We start from the raw sequence: 23,318 nt of genomic DNA, 5'->3' as shown, positions 1-23,318 counted from the left end.
TAGAACATTTTCATCACCCCCCAAAAGAAACCCCATACCTATTAGCAGGCACCCCCCATTTCTCCCCTGCTCCCCCTCAACCCTAGGCACCCATGAATCTGCTTTCTGTTTTTACAGATTTGTCTGTCCTGGATATTTCATATGACTGGGTCATACCATATGTCATCCTTTTTGACTATCTTCTTTTCACTTAGGTTTCCAAGGTTCATCCATGTTGTAGCATATGTCCGTATTTCATTCCTTTTAATGGCCAAATAGTATCCATTGTATGGCTATACCACAATCCGCTTACCCATTCATCAGTTGATGGCCATGTGGGTTGCCTCTACCTTTTGGCTACGGTGAATACTGTTCCTGTGAACATGGGTGTACAGCTATCTGTTTGAATCCCTGCTTTCATTCCTTTTGGGTATAGGACCAGAAGTGGAATTTAAAATTCTGTTTAAAATTCTGAGGCATTTCCAGACTGTTTTCCAAAGCAGCTGCACCATGTTGCATTCCAATCCGCAGTATGTGAGGGTCCCAGTTCCCCGGTTCCTCGCTAGCACTTGCAATGATGTCTCTTTGATCTAGCCACCTCAGTGGCTGTGAAGTGGTATCTCATCATGGTTTTGATTTTTACATCCCCGACAACGAATGACGTTGAACATTTTTTCATGTGCTTAGGCCAGTTCCCTCATCTTCCTTGGGTATATGTCTATTCAAATCCTGGGCCCATTGGAAAATGTGGTTGTCTTTTTTATGATTGAGTTATAAGTTATCTGTGTACTTTGAATAAAAGGCCTTTATCCCATGTAAGATTTACAAATATGTTCTCTCATTCTGTGTGTTGCCTTTGCACTTTCTTGATGATGTCCTTCCCAGCACAAATTTTTTTATTTGCCTCTCAGGGCCGCACATGCAGTGTATGGAAGTTCCTAGACTAGGGGTCGAATCTGATATATAGCTGCCAGCTTGACACCACAGCCACGGCAACGTGGGATCTGAGCCATGTGTCTGTGACCTACACCATAGTTCATGACAATGAGCGGGGCCAGGAGTTGAACCTGCATCCTCATGGATACCAGTCAGGTTCATTTCTGCTGTGCCACAATGGGAACTCCTCAAAATCTTGAAATTTTGATGAAGTCCAATTTTTTGTTCTTGTTGTTGCTTGTGCTTTTGTGTCATATCTAATTTTGCCTAACTCAAGGTCATAAACATTTACTCCAAGAATAAGTATCTTCTTCTAAGTGTTCTCTCTAGTTTTGATATTTATAGTTAGACTTAGGATTCCTTTTGCATTAACGTTTGTGTATGGTGTGAGGAAAACCATAAGCCTCCTCCAAGCTGGGGATCTGTCCACCCACTGTGCTTTAAACCCAAACAGCTGACACACAGATGTGAAGGGGACCTCTAACAAGGCAGAGATGCTGACAGAATCCACCTCTGGGGAGAAGATGTCCCTGTACTCCTCTTCATATAAGTCAGTATCTGATTTTGATTTCGGTTTGAGCACGGGCTTTGAAAGCACCCAAATGTGCCAAGGTGGAACTGACATGTTGAAAGCAGCTCCACTCGGTATGAAAGAGGTTATACAAAATTGAGTTGCCCCATGTAGTAATCAGGTTCTAAAAGGGCAGGTCTAAGGAAGCCACCTAATTGGCAAAAGAAAGTCCAGCCCAGCAATTAGAGAACACCACCCACACAGCTTGGATAGACCCCACCTGGCTGTTTTCCTACAGCATGGGGAAAAAAAAAAAAATCAAAACAATCAGACCATTTTCTAAATGGAATAAAACATTCCAGCGCAAGCAATAATGAGGAGATAACGACCTACTTGGCTGCTTTCCGCACTCGACCTCTGGCCCCCTGCCTCCCAGCGCACCTGAGACGTGCCATCATCTCACAACCACCCCCCACACCAGGAGCGACACATTCCCATGGACCCCATGGCCCTTCTCCCAGGACCCCTCCTCCCCAGGAACCCCCAGGGCCAATTTAGTCCCCTTGGTCCAAAGAGGCCAGACATCCGACTTCCCATGAGGCCACATACCTCTCGGAAAAACACCGAGCACAGCATCTGCTTTTATGAGCCCGGCCCACTGGCAGCCCTCCTTTGACTCTAAAACTAGAAACTCCAGGGCCCTCCTGCTGACGGTGTCAGGATAGGCTGAGGCATCAAACGGCGGACATCAGCTCAGAGAAGAACCTCTCCCTTCCTCATTGTCCAGGCAGGAAGCTGAGCTGGCCAACGTGGTTTGTCATCTCGGGAGAGAGCATGCTGAGATCCGAACACACAACCCCAACCATGTGAATCTAACACTCTCACCAGTATTTTATCTGTGTACTAAGTGGGAGGGATACGTAACATGGGCCTGTTATTTCTGACTCCAGTATTTATCTGCATCTACTCAATCACCCCGCAGATCCCAGGCCCTGGGCTCATTAACTCAGTGCTATTTTGCCTCCTTTTTTCCCTCTTCATCGGCAGCTCTATGGAACAGTGAGAGCCATGGAACTGGGATTTTTCCACAAAGCTGAGAAGTCTGCACTGTCTAGCATGAATTTCTCCCCAGCACACCGGTGAGTAGATTTTTCCACCTGAAGATGGGAGGCTCCACTCCACTCGAGCCCAGATGCTAAGGCACTTGACTGGGGAAGACTGGCGGGGGGGACAAGAAGGACACACAAAGGCCCAGGACTGTCTTAACCAGCGTCCCGGGAACCCAGAGAATTCATTTGCGGGATAACCTCCATATCTCCTGGCCTCCAAAAGTTAAGATTTTCTAGAGTCATGAATTCTGTGGACAGGTAAATAATTTTAACATAATAATAAGAAGATGACCAGCAGCTAACATTTCTTGGTGGTACCCTATGGGGCAGGCGCTGTCCTGAGTCCTCCTGGGAGCTCAGCACATCCACATCCCTATGACCGGTACACCAGGCATTACTGACCAGGAAATGGGCCCACCAAGTTTAAGTCACCTGCCCACAATCACACAGGTAACAACTGAACTGCTTCAGGAACTGCTGACTAGCTGGAGACTCTTGGGGAGGAAGGGGCTGCCCATCTGGACCCCTCGTGGAACAGAACCATACACTTTGGAGCTGGAAAGGACCACAAATGATGAGGTACATCTGGCGAGCTGTGAAGCCCTGTCTGCGGACCCTTAAACCTAAGCCAAGCAGAAGTGCAGTGGAGGGTGGGTGTGCCATCAAGTGAGCAAGGTCACATTTACTAGCCCGCTCTAGGTTTCAAATGCAGACGGGTAAAAACTAGTCAAGAGATGCTATCTTGGTTTTGCTAGGGCTGTCTTTGGCAGCCTCGAGAATGACTCTGAGAAGCAAGTGCTAATCTTTTTCCAGTTCTACTGAGGTTACTAGCCTTGAGACATCTTTATTACCCAATTATCTTTTTCTTCTCCTCCCTAGTCCCTGAAGAGATAGCCTTGGAAGAGTTTACCAGGGAAAACTATGAAGCAATGGGGATCCCAACAATGCCTGGCTGTTCTGGGGGAGTTGCACGTGACCCGCTCCAGTCTTCCGAGGGCCTTTCTGGGCCCCATGTGCTTCTGTCCTTTCCCTCTGCCTGCGACACCCCTCCCACCTTCACCTGGTATCTGTTCATCCACACCTCTTCCAGGAAGCCCTCCCTTCTCTACACTGACTCTGAGTCTTGTAAACCCTTTCACCGTCACCCTGATTGTTCTGTATAGTTACTGGTTTACAGGTCTGCCTCCCCCCACTTGACTGAGTACCTTCTTTTGAGTTTTATTTTTTAATGGAAGGAGTGACGTCTGGAGAAGGTCAGTTCACTGGATGAAATGAAGAGGATGCTGGCTTCCCAAAGGGGCCTGAATCCGGCAGGCCTGTGGCATGCTCTCGAGGTCAAATCTGTGACGTTACTTCCACTTGGTTTTTGTACGCCATCGATAGCCACCAATACCCAGCCACGGCTGTGCCAGGAGCACAGGGTGGGTGGAAAACAGGTGACGTCAGAGGCAGAGGCACACGCGGTGCCCCACAGGCACCGGGCGGTGCTGGCGCAGCTGGCAGCTGTCAGTTCTTCATCATCTGACTCATGAGAGATCGCTGATAAGCAAGTGAAACAATGCCTCTGCCACTCGGGAGACATGGTTTTTGACGCCGATGATGGACGAGGACAAGGGTGGGTGGTGCAGCTTGCACAGAAAGCAGTGAAGAGACTTGCCCAAAACCACCAGGGAGGGGCACGCCTGGGAACACGGCGCAGTGTTTCTAGCTCCCAAATCTTGGTTCCCTTAGAGATCAGTCCCCCGGAAGGGTTTTACGGGTGTCTTAGCATTCTGGAAGTTTGAGGGTGACGACGTACTTAATTGAATCTTATGTATCCTTCAACTTCCCCCAGTACCTCTCCTCTCAACTCTTATAGGCTCTAAATCTATAAAGAGACAACAGTGCTTCATTATAATGTGCTCCCCAGCTGCTTCCTGGACTATGATGCTTCAGCTCGATCATGAATTCCATGAAGACAGGGTTATATTTTGCTCCCTGACTTCCTAGAGTGCCTAGGACGAGGCATGGTTCATCAGAGACACTGAATGGTACCTGCTAATGCATGCACCGTCCGTGTGTCTGTACCTGTACCTGGCATCTCGGCCTCACTGGGGGAGCACTCATAGGCCAGGCCATCTCCACCTAAAAATCCTTCCATCTTGGAGAGAAAAATTGGCAATTTGCTCAGGAATTTTTTTTTCCCCGTGGGGATATAATGAATGACGCCCCCGTGGCTTTCTTCTCATTTCTCCATTAATATTCATTTGCAATTTACTTATTTATTCTTTGCATTGTTAGCAGGTAAGAGCAAGAACTCAAGTTTTCAGAAAAATATTGAACACAAACACAGAATGGAGAAAATGTCTCAAAACCTAGTACTTACTACCTATTAACTTTTTTTTTCCTGAAAGGTAAAAAACATTTTTATTCTAATAAGTTCATTTAAAAACCAAATATGGGGGAGTTCCCATCGTGGCTCAGTGGTTAACGAATCTGACTAGGAACCATGAGGTTGCGGGTTCAATCCCTGGCCTCACTCAGTGGGTTAAGGATCCAGCGTTGCCGTGAGCTGTGGTGTAGGTTGCAGACATGGCTCGGTGTTGCTGTGGCTTTGGCATAGGCCAGCGGCTACGGCTCCGAATGGACCCCTAGCCTGGGAACCTCCATATGCCACAGGAGCAGCCCAAGAAATGGCAAAAAGACCAAAAACAAAACAAACAAACAAACAAAAAAACAAATATGGGAGTTTCCATCGTGGCTCAGTGGAAATGAATCCAACTAGGAACCATGAGGTCGTGGGTTTGATCCCTGGCCTTGCTCAGTGGGTTAAGGATCTGGTGTTGCTGTGAGCTGTGGTGTAAGTCACAGACTCAGTCTGGATTCTGCATGGCTGCAGCTGTGGTGTAGGCCAGCAGCTGCAGCTCTGATTCAGTCCCTAGCCTGGGAACCTCCGTGTGCTGCAGGTTCGGCCCTAAAAAGCAAAACATTAAAAAATAAAATAAAATAAAAACCAAATATGGAATGACTCATCAGCCAGGCACTAGAAGAGCATCAGGGAAAGCAGAGTCACAATACCACCTGCATCAGAGGAACCTGGGTGCTACTCAACACGCCCCGCCTCATGACAGAGAGTCAGAATCCTGGGAAGGGCTTCGAGTTCTGCATTCTTACCTGCCACCCAGGCTCCTCTGATGCCCCTAAAGTTCGAGAATCCCTGCACTAGAGGACCCACAACTACAAGAACAGATGTGCCGTATATGTCCTATAAACAGAGAACTGACTTCTATTCTTAGCTGTTCGTGGGAGAGGGAAGGAAGTTCTTTGCAAAGGCTAGCAAGTGGGGTTAAATCAGCAACTGAGAAGCTTGGGAGCTTTTTCTTTTATTTCTAATGAAACTCTGAAAAAGAATATCTTTCTGGTCAGGACATCCTCCTGATCAGGCCAGGAGGAATGGCTTCGCCTTTGGTTCCAACAGCCGCCCCTGTTGCCAGCATCTTACAAGGCCTTCCAATCTCTGGGGTTCAAAACATCAAATGGTCCTTCCTGCCTTCCTACCACCCTAGCCCCGTACTATGAGTATTTCCTGTGATGACAGGCCCGTGCTAAGTCTTACTCTCTTTCTTACCATTTTCTTCCATTTCATCCTGCGGTTCTGATACCAAGTCTTCACCTGCAGTTGAGTGAGTCCCAGAGACTGGGCCAAGTCCAACCTGGAAGGCACGAGAGCAGAAGAAGGATGAGGAGGAAGGGAAAGAGCAGTAGAGGTGGGGTCCTGTTAATTAGTCCAGGCCCTGCTCCCAACACGGGGACCTCCCCATTCAACCAATTCCTCCCCAAAGAGCTTTGCTTTCCTTTCACAGATCCTATGGAGGAAACTCTGGGAAGCTAAGGAAGAGATGCCCAGGCCCAAGGACTGTCCACTTTGGACACAAAAAGGATTTCTGAGCCTTCACTGCAAAGTCCTCTTTCCTGACCGACGAACTCCACTCTGATCCTGTACAACAGGAAGACTCTGACCCCAAATCCAGACTGAGAAGGAAAGGTCAAGCCATTATTCCCCTTACCAGACTCCCACTCATCACTCAGGTCCAGCTCAAGCTCCTCCCTCCCTGTGGGTGAGCCTCCCACCCAACTCCATCCCCCGGGCTGCCTCCTCTACACGGGTCCACCATGGCCCAGGTGGCTGCAAGTTCCCAGCAGTCTCTGACTGCCTCACATGAGTTATTTCTGCCTCCCTAATTCAACTGCAAGAGCGGAGGATGTCCTCTGCTTCTTCTATAATCACGAAAGTGCCTATCGCATTCCAAATCCAGAACAAGGGCTCAAAAATACCTTTCACAAAAATACCTTTCGACGGACTGACTCATCCACTGTTGCTGCCCTCAATTGTTATAATGCCAGATCCCAAAAGAAACACGTAGCCCCTCCTGCTTCCCAGTCCCCTGTTAAGCATGGTTCTGCATTTCCCTGGAGCCTCCTGAAAAGTCCTGAATGTCAAAGCCATTCCCGGGAAGAGTGAAGTATTTAGAAATAATTCTGACTACACCATAGCTGTTTCCTGATGTCCCAGGCTGGGCCCTAACCCCCCAGACACATGCCATCTCGTTTATTCCTTTTGCATCTATTCCTTTGTGGGGTAAAGTAGATGAGCACGCTGAGGCTCAGAGAGATTAGAATCTCCCAGCAACCACTGCCAAGTCCGGCCACACCCTATTTTTATAAATAAAGTTTTATTGGAACACAGACACGCTCATTCATTTACATACTGTCTGTGGCTGCTTTCATGCTACAGCCTCAGAGCTGAGTAGCTGTGACAGAGACCACATAGCCCACAGAGCCTAAGATATCTACACCTTGGCCCTGCACAGAAAAACTGTGCTGAGCCCTGGCAGGGGGTCCAAGAGTAAGAGATGGAAGCAGGGTTCAGGTCTACTCAAGTCCTCCTGTTCAGGGGCTCGCTCCACTCACTGTATTTTGGTACAAGCTGGATCTGTCGAAGGGTAGCACTTGCCCAGGCTTTCGTGGAGGGAACTCAGGGATGCAACCCAAGTGGAGCAAATGAATTGGGAAAGAGAAAAGGAACCAGGCTGCCCACCTCAGTCCCCGAGACTGTTGTATAAGCCTTGAGCTGTGTTGACAGAACCCCAAGTCCACCCAAGCACCATCAGGAAGGACCACCTCTCACTCCCACCCCTGGCTCCTGGAGCAGCCAGAGACTTGCCATGCAGCAGCTTGGGATAAGCACCCTGGACACAGCTTGAGCAGTCACCATCACTCTGGGCAGCCCCGTGATTTCCGAGGATCACAATTGGGAACATAAGGTCCATCAGCATCTCATAGAAGCCTGCAGAGCCCCCAGCCTAGGCCATGGCGACTCTCAGCTGCAATGTTCCGCAACTGGGGAGTAGTGAACGATATCCCACCATCAGGAAGACCAGTGGGTACAAGAGTGAAGGTTCCTGGTGCTTAACTCTTGGCTCCGGGTGCAGCTGCCCAGCCCCCTTGCTTTGACCAGTGGGCCGAATTTTAACCTCCAATAATAAAACCCACTTTCCTTCAAGGACCTTGAGAACCTGGCTTAAATCTGCATTCGCACGTATCTGGCTGTCTCAGGAAAAGGGCTCCTGGAAGCTGGCGGTTTTATTGAAAGTGATTAACAGACTGAAGCTAATAAATTCCCAGTGCCAACAGCACTTACTCTCCCCACTAACGAAGCCCTGCTCCCCAGGCTGCTAGTCATTAAGAACCAAGAGCCCAGGGGCCCATCCCACAGACTTCTGGTCTCCCAGGCCTCCCTGGAGACAGGTATCCCCCGGCTCCCCCTGTGCCCTCCCCGCTGGTTCACCTGAGGCCATCAGGTGCATCAGTCAATGGAAGGTTCAGTTCACAACTCTGCCACCGCATGTTAGCAAACGGGGTGAGCTCACTTGGGAAAAACGCGCCCCTGACTCACTCTGGCTACAGAAACACGCTTCCCTGTCATCAGCTTTCTCTCATTACCTGCCACCGTTACAAATTCTCACCTCCCTGCACACGCGCTTAAGTGGGGTCACCTAGGAGACAGGGGAAACAAACAAAGAGGAAGAGGGCGGAGGCTGTGGGAGGAGAGAGGCTCATGGCCCCGGTCACGTACAGAGGTGTGGAACAGCTGGGAGGGTGGCGAAGGCGGCAGCTTCCATGCCAGCCGGATGGTCCTCCTCCCCAGGCAAGTGAATCAAGCCCGCGTAGGTCACCTGAGAGGTGCCTGGGCAGGTATCCGGAAGCTAACATTGGAACTACCATTTTTGTAAGAACATTCTCTGGCTCCTAAAATAAGCCCAAAATGTTACATGAGCATGCGGCTTCATAAATCGGGGTGTCTACCCCACCCGGGTGCTAACGACACAGGGCTCTCTGTTAACCTGCTGGGGGGCGTCAGAATAGCCATCTGATACCTAGAGATCCCATCGATTAATACCCACTTCCCAGACCTATCTTCACTATCTGCCTGAAGGTGACCCAAACTGCCCATGTCCAAAACAGAAGGCACTTTCTCTGCCAAACCCACTCTGTCCTCAGCCTTCCAGCCTCGGTTAATGGCTGTCCCTCTCTTACCTGGTGGCCCATCCAGGAACCACAGAATTCTCAACTCCCCTCTCTCTTCCTCACACCGACGTCAATTCTGTCTGCTCCATCCTCAAAGGTGTTCTCCAGTCTATTCTTTCCTCTCTGTCCCACTGTCACCACGTTCACTGAGGGCTTCAGGGACCCTCCCTGGACCCTCTCCTACCTACTTTCCCTACTCCATCTCTTCCCTCTCTCACTAGTCATTCATGGTACCCGAGGTAAGGATTCTAAAATGTAAATCGCGAGTTCCCATTGTGGCTCAGCAGGAGTGAATCACTAACATCCGTGAGGATGCAGGTTCAATCCCTGGCCTCACTCTGTGGGTTAAGGATCCGGCATTGGCATGAGCTGTGGTGCAGCTCGTAGATGCAGCTTGGATCCTACGTTGCTGTGGCTGTGCCATAGGCTGACAGCTGCAGCTCCTACTGATTTGACCCCTAGCCTGGCAACCTCTGTATGCTTTGGGTGCGGCCCTAAAAGGCAAAAAAAAAAAAAAAGGAAACCTGGCCACATCGCTTCCAGCCCTTCATGTCTACTGATGGGCAACCTAAATGACAAAGTCCATGTTCTGTGGCCAGATGCACAGGGTCCTTCCCACCTCTGCAACATCATCTCCCTCCACCCGCCTCCCCATACCTGAAGCCAGAGATACCTGACCACCTACAGGGCCCAGTGAGCATGTCTGTGTCTTTTTTGTGTCAATCCCTCCATGGAGTGCCCTCTCCCTCCTGAGTTTTGAACGCGGCTTTCTTTAAATATTGCCTCCTCCAAGAAGGTTTCCTTAGCTCAGTCCAACACACTCAGCAATACCTCAGTGCTGCTACCGCCTGAAGGACCATGCCAGCACCCAGGCCCCCCTACACTGTGATGTAGTTACCGCAGTCGCATCCTTGCCCGTGACCTCCTCTACTCTTGTCTGCTACTTTGTGGACCTGTAATCCCTGCCACACGGCTAATGGGTACTCAACTAACTGAACTGGTAAATAAATTCCCTTTTCGTCAATGGTTTGCATATTCCTCTCACTTAAATTTTTGTCAACCAGCTAATCCAAAGTTTAAGGGATGCGTTTGAGCTTTCTTCCCTTCTCTTGAATAAGAGTAGGGTCAAACCCTCATATGGACAAGGCAGAGAGCAAGAGAAGAGAAGAGCTACCTGGAAAAGCCTCCCAATAAATAGGATGACACATTAGCTCAGCCATTCCAGGGTGAGTTTGAAGGAACAAGGTAAGACACACATGCTTGCATATTTTGCAGTTAAGATGCTAGATTAAAGACAGGGAGGAGGTGCTGAGGTCTCTGAGTAAAAGCAGGGGTCACAGTGGCCCTCACTGGGATCTCAAAAGGTTTTAAAGAAGGGCCCTCCTCCTGGTCCTCCTTGGTGTCAGCCAAATGGTCCTGACTTGATTCCGTTCAAATCCACAAGGATATCTGACAGCTCTGCAGCCCCGTCAATCCAGCCCTTCCAAGTAGGAGCCGGGCAAGCCCACCAAGCAGGTTGGGGGTTGGAGGCGGGGGAGAAGCCTGGGAGGATCATGGGTCCCAATTCCAGGTCTAGCCCCCCTGCATGGGATTCTAAGTGTAAGTGGCTTTAAACACTAAACCTGTTTCCCAGCTGAGAGCCTGGGCAACCACTGGCTGAACTTGACCTTGCCTGTTGTACTGGAGTCCTTAAGTTCAAATACGGAGTGATGGTAAGGAGTAAAGACTCAGCAGCAGGCAGGCTCCTGGAGCTGAGTGTCACGAAGGTGTGTGGGCTGGCTTCTGTTAAACCAAGGCTGAGATCACATGAGCTTCGTGAAGGCGCGCTTCCTGCCAGAGTGTACTGCATCTCTAAACTCCTAGAACAGTCCTCACAGCGTCCCACACCGACAGCAAAAGGAGTCTCATCTCCCTTCTCAAGGGCTCTACCTGCAGACAGTCCCCTCCCCAGGTCCTCACCTGTCGGGGGTAGACAAGTACTTCTGCTTCTGGAACTTCTTCTCCAGACCCATGAGCTGCAGCTCAGTGAAGATGGTGCGGCTCCGGCGGGGCTTCTTCTGCCGGGGCGCGGGCTGTTCTGTCTCCGACTCGCTGCTGCCGTGGTTCTCACCCAGGGCTTCGGTGCAGGCGGCCTCGGTGGCCGGGTGGCGGGACAGAGCCTGGGCGACTCCCGGGGCGGCAGGGACCAGGTGGGAGATGACTGCGGGCTGTCGAGTGATCACCGAGAGGAGAGGGTAGGCCCGAAGGGAAGCAGGGCCTGGAAGACAAAGAAGGAGTGGGGTGGACGGAGGCCGGAGGACTTCAGTGGACCCCGTGCTGAGACCCGTGGACGGGCAGGGCCTCCTGGGCTCCAGGAGGTACAGAAGGAGGAAGGGAAAGAGGTAACTCAACCTCCTTGACCTCTCATGGCTGGCAGGACCCATGCCTGGTGTATGAGTACATTCAAGTTCCCCAAGGCCAAGAAGAGGGTCCCCACACTTCCTCTGGTTTTTAAGAGCATCTTTCTCCAGCCGTCCCTTCGGAACCCTTAAATTCTGGTTTCAGAGATATGGGTCAATGACACTGAGCAGATGGAAAGAAGTAGTCAGATCAAGCTAAAAGCACATTCTTAAGGAATCCAAAATAGATTCGTAATATATAAAGTACTGGAGAGCCACCTCCAGTCTTTATAAAAATACATGGTTGTAAATATAAATTCTTTCTGAGAAACGTATAGACTTTGAATCATAACATTTTTCAGTGTTCCCATTGTGACTTAGCCGGTTAAGAACCTGACTGATATCCTCATGGATGCCTGGCCCCGCTCAGGGTTAAGGATTCAGCATTGCTGAAAGCTGCAGTGTAGGTTGCTGATGTGGCTCGGATCTAGTGTGGCTGTGGCTGTGGCTGTGGCCAGCACCTGCAGCTCTGATTTGACCCTAGTCTGAGAACATCCATATGCCATGGATGTGGCCCTAAAAAAAGACACACATACAAAAAAAAAAAAAAAAAAAAAAAAAAAAGAACCATAACATTTTTCAGAGCTGGAAGGATGCTTAAAGATTATTTAATTCAACTTCCTCATTTCAGAGACAAGAAAACAGTTCCAGAAAGGCTAAGGGACTGGATCTTGCCACAGAGCTTGGAACAGGCAGATTCAGGGGTCAAACCAGGTTCTTCTGGCTTGAAGTCCAGAGCTTTTACCTCACGGTGAATCACATGGAAGCATCATTTAGAAGAGGGGGCCGAAATGATTTTAATTCACAGGAAAACTCAGAGCCATTACACTAGCTGCCTCCGGCACTGTGCGAAGAAGAATTCTCAGGCTGGGTCAGAGCCCAGCTGAGGAAAGTGAGCTGAGGCTGATGAACGTCTGCCACCGCCCTGCAGGGGTGGGGTGTGATGGCACCCACGCTAGTTCTGTGCCTCTTCTGCTTTAGGAATTTCTAGGCAAGAGGACTTTTCCGTCCAGGAATCAGTTATGTTGTTTTTTTGTTTTTGTTTTTGTCTTTTCTAGGGCTGCACCCGAGGCATATGAAGGTTCCCAGGCTAGGGATCTAATCGGAGCTTTAGCCACCGGCCTACACCAGAGCCACAGCAATGCAGGATCCGTGCCACATCTGTGACCTACACCACAGCTCACGGCAATGCCGGATCCTTAACCCACTGAGCAAGGCTAGGGATCGAACTCGAAACCTCATGGTTCCTAGTTGGGTTCATTAACCACTGCACCATGATGGAAACTCTGGTTATGTCGTTTTGGGGGTTTTGTGGGGTTTTTTTTGTTTTGTTTTTTTGTTTTTGCTTTTTAGGGGCTGCACCTGCAGCATATGGAAGTTCCCAGGCTAGGAGTCAAATTGGAGCTACAGCTGCTGGCCTACACCACAGCTACAGCCACATGGGATCAGAGCCACGTCTGCGACCTATACCACAGCTCATGGCAACGCCAGATCCTTAACCCATTAAGCAAGGCCAGGGATTGAACCCATCCATATCCTCATGGATCCTAGTCGAAGAACCGGTTATATCTTTAAAGTTCAAGTGAAAAAGCTCTTGCCTTTCATTGTTCCATAGTATTGGGTTTAAAAATGTCATGACCGTTACCTACGTACATCATCTTATCCCTCTGGGCTAATGTTTTGTTATCCATATGTGAGTTGAAGTAGATGATTTTGAAGCATTTTTGGAACCCTAATATACCAATGTCACAAAAACACCTTTTATCCCAAGCCCATCTGGATAGCTGACGAAAACAGAGAAGATTTCAGGGCTTCCCTCTGGGACACAGCCCAGCGCTGACAACTCACTGCAAAAGCACCTTAAGCATCAGAGCCCAACGACCCTCACAGTGGTTCCAGGTTAAAACTGAGCCATCACAGAGGCACCTCCGCCTGTTCTCTTTCTCCTCTGGGTTATTAGCATTTCTCTTCTCTTTCATTTCCATGCTCCTGTTTTGGACGTCAGTTTTAGTTATGAAACCAGATGACTTCTCTTGTTCCGTGACTACACTTCTAGTAAGGCCCAGCAGAAACCACAAAGTTGTTAAACAATAAATCACCCAGGGCTACAACTGCCATTAACTCTCCAGCCAACCCTAACACTTGAGGTTTCTTGGTATGGATTCTTTTAATGAAGAAGAAGAAAAAAAGAGCCTGGGAATGATAGTTTATAATGAGAAAATTAGGACTCCTGGGACAGTGGTTTTGCATCTGTATACATTATGACTTTTTTTTAATAACAAAAGCATCTCAAAGTTTCTTATACGAGTATAAGACGTTTCTCATCTCAAAGCACTCTACTCCCTTAATTCTGCCTTTTCTTTCTTTTTTTTCCATTTTTTTATTACTCAAATGAATTTATCACATCTGTAGTTGTATAAGGATCATCAAAATCCGATATCACAGGATTTCCATCCCACAGCCCAGGCATATCCCCCCACCCCCCAAACTGTCTCCTCCGGAGACCATAAGTTTTTCAATGTCTGTGAGTCAGCATCTGTTCTGCAAAGAAGTTCCGTCTGTCCTTTTTTCAGATTCCACATGTCAGTGAAAGCATTTCATGTTGGTGTCTCATTGTATGGCTGACTTCACTTAGCATGATAGTTTCTAGGTCCATCCATGTTGCAAAAAATGCTGGTATTTCGTTCTTTTTAATGGCTGAGTAATATACCATTGTGTATATGTACCCATCTTCTGGATCCACTCCTCTGTCGATGGACTGCCTTTTCTTTCAAAAGGAACTTTCTTTATTAAGCAGGCTAACTTATAATCTAGAAACCTAGAAGCTTATCAATATAAGAAGTAGCCAGTTACCTGGCCTGAAATAACAAGGTTTTTAATCACCAGAGTTTCAGCTTCCTCTTTTATAATAGAGTTAAATCTTTTTTTTTTTTTTTTTTTTTTGCCTGTTGGAAAATATTTTAAGGGTGTAGTAATATCTAGTGTTGGCAAGGATATGGGGAAATGGACACTCACATATTCACCTATTGCTGGTGAGTGTATGAAACAGTATAATCTTTTTTATTTATTTATTTATTTTGGCTGTACTCATGGCATACAGACATGCCAGGGCCAGGGATCGCACCTGAGCCACAGCAGCAACAGTCAAGGGACTTGCTGAACCACCAGGGAACTCCAAAGAGTATAACCTTTTAGAAAGACTAAGTAGTAGCTATCAAATTACTGACCAGGAAATTCCACAATTTGAGTCTTATTTGCCTATGTGCACAGAGCTTTATATACCAGCATAGTCAGGGCAGCCTTTTTTATAATGGTGCAAAAGGGGAAACAATCCATCTATCTATCAACAGGAAAATGGTTAAAGAAATTATGAAACATCCATAGTATGGATTATAATATAGCTATTAAAAATATCTAAAATATCTGTATAAACTGATGGGGCCACACCCACAGCACAGGAAGTTTCCAGGCTAGGGAGCTACACCACGCTCACAGCAACGCTGGATTCTTAACCCACTGAGCGAGGCCTAGGTTCAAACCTGAGTCCTCACAGATACTAGTCGGGTTCGTTACTGCTGGGCCACGACAGGAACTCCAATAAATGTGTTTTTAAAGCAAGTCCACTGAGTTAGTCATCAAACTATTAACAGTGATTCCCTCTGGAGAAGGCGAGGGAGTGAAATAGGGTGAAAAGGAATCTACATGTTTTTTGTTTTTGGTTTTTGTCTTTTTAGGACCACACCAACGGCATATGGAGGTGCCCAGGCTAGGGGTCTAATCAGAGCTGTAGCTGCCGGTCTACATCACAGTCACAGCAACGTGGGATCTGATCTGCGTCTGCACCCTACACCACAGCCCATGGCCATGCCAGATCCCAGACCCACTAGGTGAGGCCAGGGATCAAACCCACATCCTCATGGATACTAGTCGGGTTCGTTATTGCTGAGCCACAACAGGAACTCCTGAATCTACACAAATTACTCTAATCCGGTATTCAAATCCCACCATAAATGTTTACTAAGCATCTACTATGGGGCTGTACCCTGTCCTAGAAGCTGAGGATACAGCAGTGAGTCATTTAAAGCCTCACCTTCTCGGAGCTTATCTTTCAGTTGGGGAGGTAGACAGCAAACAAATAAATACCCATATAATGCCAAGTAGTGATAAATTCTATGAAGGAAAGCATAGCAGATTATGAAGGTGGGGCAGGTAAGGAAGAGGGCAGGTATTTTAGATAGGTGGGTCAAGGGAAGGCCTCTATGGGAAAGGTGACATTTCTGCAGGTAAGTGAGGAAGAAAGCCTTGGGAAATGCAGAGAAGAACACCCTGGGGGCAGAGAACCAGCTCATGCAAAGCCCCAAAGTGGGGAGAAGCTGTGTTCAAAGTCAGACAGTCCGGGACCTGGGATCTGGGGTCCTTTGCTGCAGTGCTTGCTTGCACCTGGACAAAAGTCTCCTCCAGTTAACAGAATACAAAGAAACTATAAGGGACTAAAAATAACTGCACACAAGCAGCAGAAGGAGATACAAAAAGACCAAAAACCCAACTGCCAGTCTGAGCTGTTGAGAGCAAGAGGAGCCTACTATGCAGGATGCCTTCACACAGCACCACCAAGGGAGTGGGCGGACCACCCAAGCTACCTTCCAGCCCAACTCATGAACCCCCCCCCCCCAACGCCCCATCCCATTGAAGGGACCTGCTCACTTCCCCTCAAGGAGCAAGCAAGGAAACCTGTTACTTGTTTTTGCTCCCCTGCTGCAGCATGGGTCTCATTAAAGCCTTGCCTGAATTTCTCATCTGGCCTCTTATCAATTTCTGTTGATTAACCAGCCCAGGGTTCTGGCTGGTAACAACAGAATAGCATAAAAGCAGATGAAACAAGGGCGGGCAGAGTCACAGGAAATAAAATTTCAGAGCAATCTGCTGCGGTCGGATCATATAGGGTCTCGAAAGCCAGAGCATACAATTTGGATTTTATTTTTATTTCAGATAAAAACCATGGATGAGATGTGAGCTGGGAAAGGACATGATCTGATATCTGTCTCCAATTCCCACTGCTATGGCGTGGAGGACTACTGATTGGGGTGACTGTGGAAGCAGAGAAATGTGCTCTGCAAATGATACTGTGAAGAAAATGAAAAGATAAGCTACAGACTGGAAGTATCTGCACATCTTACACCTGACAAATGATTTGTGTCCAGAATACATAGGAAACTCTCAACTTTCAACAACTTAAAAATAACCCCAGAATTAAAGGACCAAAAAGTTCTGACCAGACATGTCCCCAAAAGAGATATCACATGAAAAGATGCTCCATGATTGGTCATAGGGAAATGCAGTTTAAAACTACACCGAGATACCACTACACATGTGTCCGAATGGGCTAAAAATTTTATAAGCTGACAATAGCATGTGCTGATGAGGAGGCAAAGCAATTGGAACACTCATACATGGTCTCACATGGGAATGCAGAAGGCCACAGCCTCTTTGAAAAGCAGCTGAGCAGTCTCTTTTGCCTTTTAATTTTTTTTTTTTTTTTTTTTTTTTTTTTTTTTGTCTTTTTAGGGCAGCACCCACGGCCTATGGAGGTTCCTAGGCTAGGGGTCGAATCAGGGCTATAGCTGCAAGCCTACACCACAACCACAGCAACACCAGATCCGAGCCACATCAGTGACCTACATTTTGGCAACGCCAGATCCTTAACCCATTGAGGAAGGCCAGGGATCAAACCTGTATCCTCATGGATGCTAGTCAGATTCATTTCCACTGAGCCAAAACGGGAACGTCAATTTCTTATGAAGTTAAATAGAGAGTTATCATATAACCCATCATTCTCCCTCCTAGGTATTAATACAGGTGAAAACACAAAAACTTGTATGCAAATGTTTACAATGACATTATCAGTACAGTCATCCTCGGTATCTTCAGAGCATTCATTCCAGGACCACCCCCTCAATACCGAAATCCAAGGATGCTCAAGTCCCTTATATAAAATGCATAGTATTTGCATATAACCCATATACATCCTCTTGTATACTTTAAAGGATCTCTAGATTACTTGTAATATCAAATACAGTACAAACACTATATAAATAGCGCATAAACCATGGATGCAGAACCTGGGATTACAGAGGGCTGACTGTAATTACCAAAACCTGGAATCAATCTAAATATCACCCAACTGTGGATGGGTAAATAAAGTGTGGTACATACATACATATTCAGAAGTATAAAAAAAAAAAAAGGAACAAACTTGATACATGCCTGAATCACACATGCATTTCCCTAAATGACTAAAAGGCTATATAATTCCATTTGTATGACATTCTGGGTAAGGCAGAACTAGAGATGAAAAACAGATCAGTGGTTGCCAGAGGTTAAGGGTTGTTGAAGAATTTGACTACAAAGAGAGTTATCCATAAGGGAATGGTGGGGGTGGTAACATGATGAAACTATTTTGTGTCTTGATTGTGGTAGTGGTTACACAGTTTCATGCATCTGTCAAAACTCATAACCATACACTAAAATAGTGAATTCTTATTGAATATAAATTAAAAAACTTTAAAAAGTCAGTATCTTAACTGCTGTTTTGTTTATATTATACTACTAATGTGACACATTTTATTATAAAAGAAATTTATAACAATTCAGAAATATATAAAGTAGAAGTCTCCCTTCACAGTTTTCAACCCCAATTTCCAGGCGTAAACTTCCATAATTGTTCCTATGTATATACAAACATGCATATATTCCCAATCTGGTAAAATGTATGCTAATCTACTGAAACACAGAGTTACAAAGTGTTTTTCTCATTCAATATAAATGTCATTTTTTTTCTAAAAGGATCCTCCTCAATCCCCAAACCCTTTGTTGACTAGTCTGTGACTTAAAATGCCAGCTTCAAGATACAGTAAGTTCCCAAAGAAATGAAGTTGGGAATTTTTGTTTATCAGAATTCTGGGAGGGAGTTCCCATTGTGGAAACAAACCTGACTAGTAACCATGAGGATGCGGGTTTGATCCTTGGCCTCACTCAGTGGGTTAAGCATCCAGCATTGCTGTGGCTGTGGTGTAGGCTGGGATAGCTGCAGCTCCAATTTGACCCCTAGCCTGGGAACATCCAGGGGTGCAGCTCTAAAAAGCAAAAAAAAAAAAAAAAAAAAAAGAAGAAGAAGAATTTGGGGGAGTCTGTTGGGGAATTTTAGTCACCAGAAGCCTGAGAAATTCCTATTTTCTAGAAAATCAGCCAAATTGGGCCAAGAATCACCCTTCCCAAGAGTGGTTCACAAACATGAAGCACAATTGTGCTGCTGTTAACCGGAGGGCGGTGGGGGGGTGAGGTCGGGAGGAGGAGGGGTCAGGAAGAGTTAGGAAACCAGGTGGATCAGAGAGAGGGGCCAATTTTTTTGAGTCTGCCATGAATCTGCAGCTTTGGGGAGAGTGAAGGCTGCTTAGAGAGGATTTCTGAAAAACCTTTTAGGGGGAGTACTGGGTAAAATCTATGAATATACTGCTTCCAGAAACACTGAAGCTCTTCCTGCTCAAGTCTTCTATAATCAGATTTCTGTGTCTTTGAGTATAATTCTATAGATACACTGGGCCATATGGGGCCCTAGAAATAGCTTGGTTACATTATGTACATGTGTCTGTTTCTGGACTCTGTTCTTCTGAATTAATATATGATCCTATCACAGGACCATTCTACATTACTACTGTGGATTTTAAGGGATTTTTTAAATTATTATTATCTGGTAGAACAAATTTTCCCTTTGTATCCTTTCTACAAAATGCTCTTGGCTATTGTCATTAATTCATTTTTCCGGTTGAATTTTAGAATCAACTTGTTAGTCTCCAAAAAAGCAAATCCTGCTTAACATTTACTGGACCAACCTTGACCTTATAGATTATGCTAGGAAAGCTGATTCTTTGCATGATCTTATTCTCCGGTAGCTTGAAAGCAATTGCTGTTCTTTAAAAATGGCTTTTAGATGGAGTTCCCATTGTGCCTCAGTGGTTAACGAATCTGACTAGGAACCATGAGGTTGCGGGTTTGATCCCTGGCCTTGCTCAGTGGGTTAACGATCCTGCTGTGAGCTGTGGTGTGGGCTGTAGATACAGCTCGGATCCCACGTTGTTGTGGCTCTGGCGTAGGCCGGTGGCTGCAGCTCCAATTAGACCCCTAGTCTGGGAACCTCCATATGCTGCGGGAGCAGCCCAGGAAATGGCAAAAAGACAAAAAAAAAAAAAAAAAAAAAAAAAAAAAAAGCTTAAACCTAACGAAAACACCTTCATTAAAAAACTAAAGAGGGAGTTCTCCTTGTGGCTTAGTGGTTAACCTATCTGACTAGGAACCACGAGGTTGCGGGTTCAATCCCTGGCCTTGCTCAGCGGGTTAAGGATCCGGTGTTGCCGTGATCTGTGGTGTGGGTCACAGACATGGCTCAGATCTGGCGTTGCTATGACTTTGGTGTAGGCTGGCAGTTGTAGCTCTGATTTGACCCCTAGCCTGGGAACCTCCATATGCCACAAGTGTGGCCCTAGAAAAGACAAGAAACAAACAAACAAAAAAAACCCTGAAGAATGACAGTGCTTTAAGGCAACATCCTAATCACCAAAGCCTATAGTTTCAAGAAACTTGACTCAATGTTCTGATGCAAACTTAGTGAAAAAATTTGAGAACACCATCTCATGTTGGAGACATCAGACATCAGGGCCACTGTGATGCTGATAAATGTTGTGTGTTTCGGGGGAGGGTCAAGAGGACCATCATTGTAAACAAATATAATGGCAGTGAGGCACTGTGTTGTTTTTGATGTGTGTCCCTAAGGCTAGAACGAGCAAGCGTGGCTGGACCAGGAGGGACACAGGGTGTGTAAAGTGTGTGCAGCAAAGCACCACATCTCCTGAGAGGCAAACCAATGGAGCAGAAGAGAGGCCAAACATACGCCAGCCAGCTGCTGGCTGTCTTTCCTTGTTTTAACTTATGACCTGATTTCCACCAAAACAGCACTGGCCCAGAGCTCTCGTTTCACAAAGCACTTGCCTACTCCCCGTTTCATATTCTCACAAAGGCGCGGTGTGATAGTCTAGCCATCTATTTATATTTTGGCTAAAAATCAAATTTAGGTTTTACAAATGGGAGGAAATTATAACTTCGGCGAAAAATTATACCATACACATTAGGGAGGGTACTTTGGTTACCAAGAAGGCAGAAAACATATGGCACGGTGTATGGACCATGCCTTTCTCTTTCCCTGAGACTTATCACTATGTTAAAATGTTGACGCAAGCAGCTGCCCTGCTCCTCTGGACCGTTTCAAGCACATTATCTGCTACTGAGAGGGAGTAATGACTGTAATAAACCAAAGACACTGTTTAAACAAACACATGTGTAGTTGACAAGAGGAGTGTAAACATGACCGCAGTGAACGCGTTTTTCTAATAGTTGTTTTCTTCCAACCCATCCCCACGGGTTGGGTTGAAACCACGGTTTGGCTGGAGGATGGCTACCATATAATTGGGTGCATCGTACACCTAGAAACAGTTGCCTGCCAAACGTGTGGCCATTCTGGATTTGGATTAGTCTGGTTTTGGATTAGAAAACCTGATCCCACTGACGCATAGGGAGCCTGGGGAAACGTGAAACATCTGGGAGAACTTTCCGGCACGCTGATTCTGCAAACTGAGTGTAGCTTCTGCACGGGGACACACTTGGGCCAAGCCCAGGCACAGTCCAGGGTGGCTGATTCCAGGCACATACCCCCACCTCATTCCTCCTTCCCTGCGGAAGCCAATCCCCCCAAGCCACAGCTGGACTTGAACCCCAGCGCAGAAGCCCCAAAGAACAGAGCTCTCTCCTACACACCTTCCGTGGGCGCCTCTTCCATCCCTCCCACAACCCAGATCCCAAACTGGCTCTCCATGCGTTTGACACTTGCAATTGACAAGACACTTCCGGTTGACACAAGCAAGGGTCAAAGGTCTGAATGGATAAGAATCTCTAAGCTGCCTGCTTGACTGATTTACATCCCGGGAATGTGTGACCTATATACACACAGAAAGCTTCAGAGGGACACCAGTAACACACACACAGACACAGAGACAGATGCATTCAGTTAACCTGAACAGAGACTCATAGTGGAACAACTGGGTAGCTATGGCTGAGTTTCCTAGGAAAAATCATAAAACCACCCACACTGAATTATTCCCATCAGCTGGTAATTTGGGGCAGTGGAAAAAACAGGACCTCACTGGTTCATGGAGTGACCTTGAGCAGGTTATCAAAACTTTCTTGGTTTCAATTTCCCTTTCTATAAAGTAGGGCTAATACTAGTTCTCCCTTATAGATTATTGTGAAGACTAAATGCATTAACATATGTGAAGTGCCTGGTGGGCATTTAATTACTGTTAGTTCTTTTTCCTTTCCTCTTTTCACTGGATGCTCTGTGAATGAGCCAGATTCAAGTAGATGGATCTTGTTATCAAGAAAGCAGACCTGCTTGGGAACAACACATGTTTATTTTCTTATCCTCTGTGCATTCGTATGGGAAGCAAGATTCAGCAACACTTAGAACCTGCCAGCTTCTCTTTGCCAGATGGTAGCCTTTAAATGCCCTGACTGCTACATACAACGACGACTGACAGCAATAAGAGGGCTAAAGGAAATGAGTGGGATGGTTCACCTGGCCAGACATTCCCCTGAAATCATCAAGCTCCAGGGACAATTACTGTGGTTTTTACAGACTTGTTATAAAAAAAAAAAAAAAAAAAATCCACAGCCCTTCCCAAGGTTAGTTGTAGGCAAAGAAGGATGAAGTTGGTGTGACATGGGATGGTACCAAAGTCAAATTCTAAAAACTTCAGGGAAGACAGAGATGGGGTGGTTAAAATTAACTTGCCTTGTCTTATGCTGAATGTGGACTAAGGAAAGGCTGAGCTGACGGTAACTGGTAACCAGACCTGAAAGTTCAGTATTTGCTTGTCTATGCAGATAATCTGTAAGAATGGCAAGAAAGGGAGGAAAGGAAATACAATGAGGCTCTGAGTGGCCTTTTAACTTTGTGACACGAAGTTTCTAACCCAGCAAGAGTTAATGGAAAAGATGCCCCCTTATGTATGATTTAAGAAGAGAGAAAATGTTTTAAGAGGCCAACTAAAGGCTGACAAAACATCTCAGCCATTAACTACCTCATTAAAAAAAATGCGGGTGGGCATTTTTGATGAGTTAAGTGCAAATGAATTAGAAACATGTGGAATAAATTTATTCAAAAATCCACAGGCAACTTCCATGAGGTCGCCTCTGGAATAAGCATCTAGTTAAATTAAAAACTAAAGAAGGTGCACAAGGGCTGAAAAATTGAGGGATGCAGTGGGGAGAAAACATTTTGGGATTTTGAAAAACGAAGGTTTGGGAAATACACTGAGGCCATCCAAGCAACCCTGGTAGGCTGATTGCATCACGCTGTCTTTTCAGAGTCCTCGTTTTTGCAAAGAGACAAACTCCATCTTCTCACATTCAACCTGCAATGTCATCAAAACCACAGACGCCCACAAAAAATGCCGGGCTGCATCGAGAGCTACATGAACTCAATTAAGTTCCATTAACTCTATTAAGCCTGGCAAGTGGGTTTATGGACCTTTCCATCCTGCCGAAAATGTCATACCGCCCCCCCCAAAGGTGGCCATCATCCACCCGCTAGCCATCGCCACTCCACGTCACCCTCCACCAAAGAACACACTGGAAATGGCATTGTCTTTCTCCTCCTGGCCATTCTGCTGT

General features: G+C 46.6%; 2 protein-coding genes across 5 annotated transcripts in view; one reads left to right on the top strand and one right to left on the bottom strand.

The window, feature by feature from the left end:
* LOC100516455 overlaps positions 1–17,075 on the top strand; it is a 136,919-nt gene extending 119,844 nt beyond the window's left edge. Inside the window, exons 3-5 of one of the 4 annotated variants that reach the window (XM_021063141.1) lie at positions 2,474–2,565; positions 2,986–3,114; positions 6,378–6,960. In XM_021063141.1, the coding sequence (XP_020918800.1) occupies positions 2,474–2,565; positions 2,986–2,989 (96 nt within the window). In that variant the 3' untranslated portion in view covers positions 2,990–3,114; positions 6,378–6,960. Of the gene's footprint in view, positions 1–2,473; positions 2,566–2,985; positions 6,282–6,356; positions 6,961–16,529 lie in introns of those variants that run through there. The other 3 variants (XM_021063139.1, XM_021063142.1, XM_021063138.1) reach the window with 3 other exon arrangements.
* BARX2 (BARX homeobox 2) overlaps positions 1–23,318 on the bottom strand; it is a 79,599-nt gene that overhangs the window by 2,171 nt on the left and 54,110 nt on the right. Inside the window, exons 2-3 of the mRNA XM_003130069.6 lie at positions 11,062–11,359; positions 6,143–6,227 (exon numbers count right to left, since the gene is read on the bottom strand). Coding sequence (XP_003130117.3) covers positions 6,143–6,227; positions 11,062–11,359 — 383 coding nt within the window. The remainder of the gene's footprint in view (positions 1–6,142; positions 6,228–11,061; positions 11,360–23,318) is intronic.

This window comes from Sus scrofa, chromosome 9 (genome assembly GCF_000003025.6).
Source record: "Sus scrofa isolate TJ Tabasco breed Duroc chromosome 9, Sscrofa11.1, whole genome shotgun sequence".
In the NCBI taxonomy this organism is placed as follows: Eukaryota; Metazoa; Chordata; class Mammalia; order Artiodactyla; family Suidae; genus Sus; species Sus scrofa.
The sequence above is the reverse complement of the archived record's forward strand: the minus strand, read 5'-3'. Positions and strand labels throughout refer to the sequence as shown.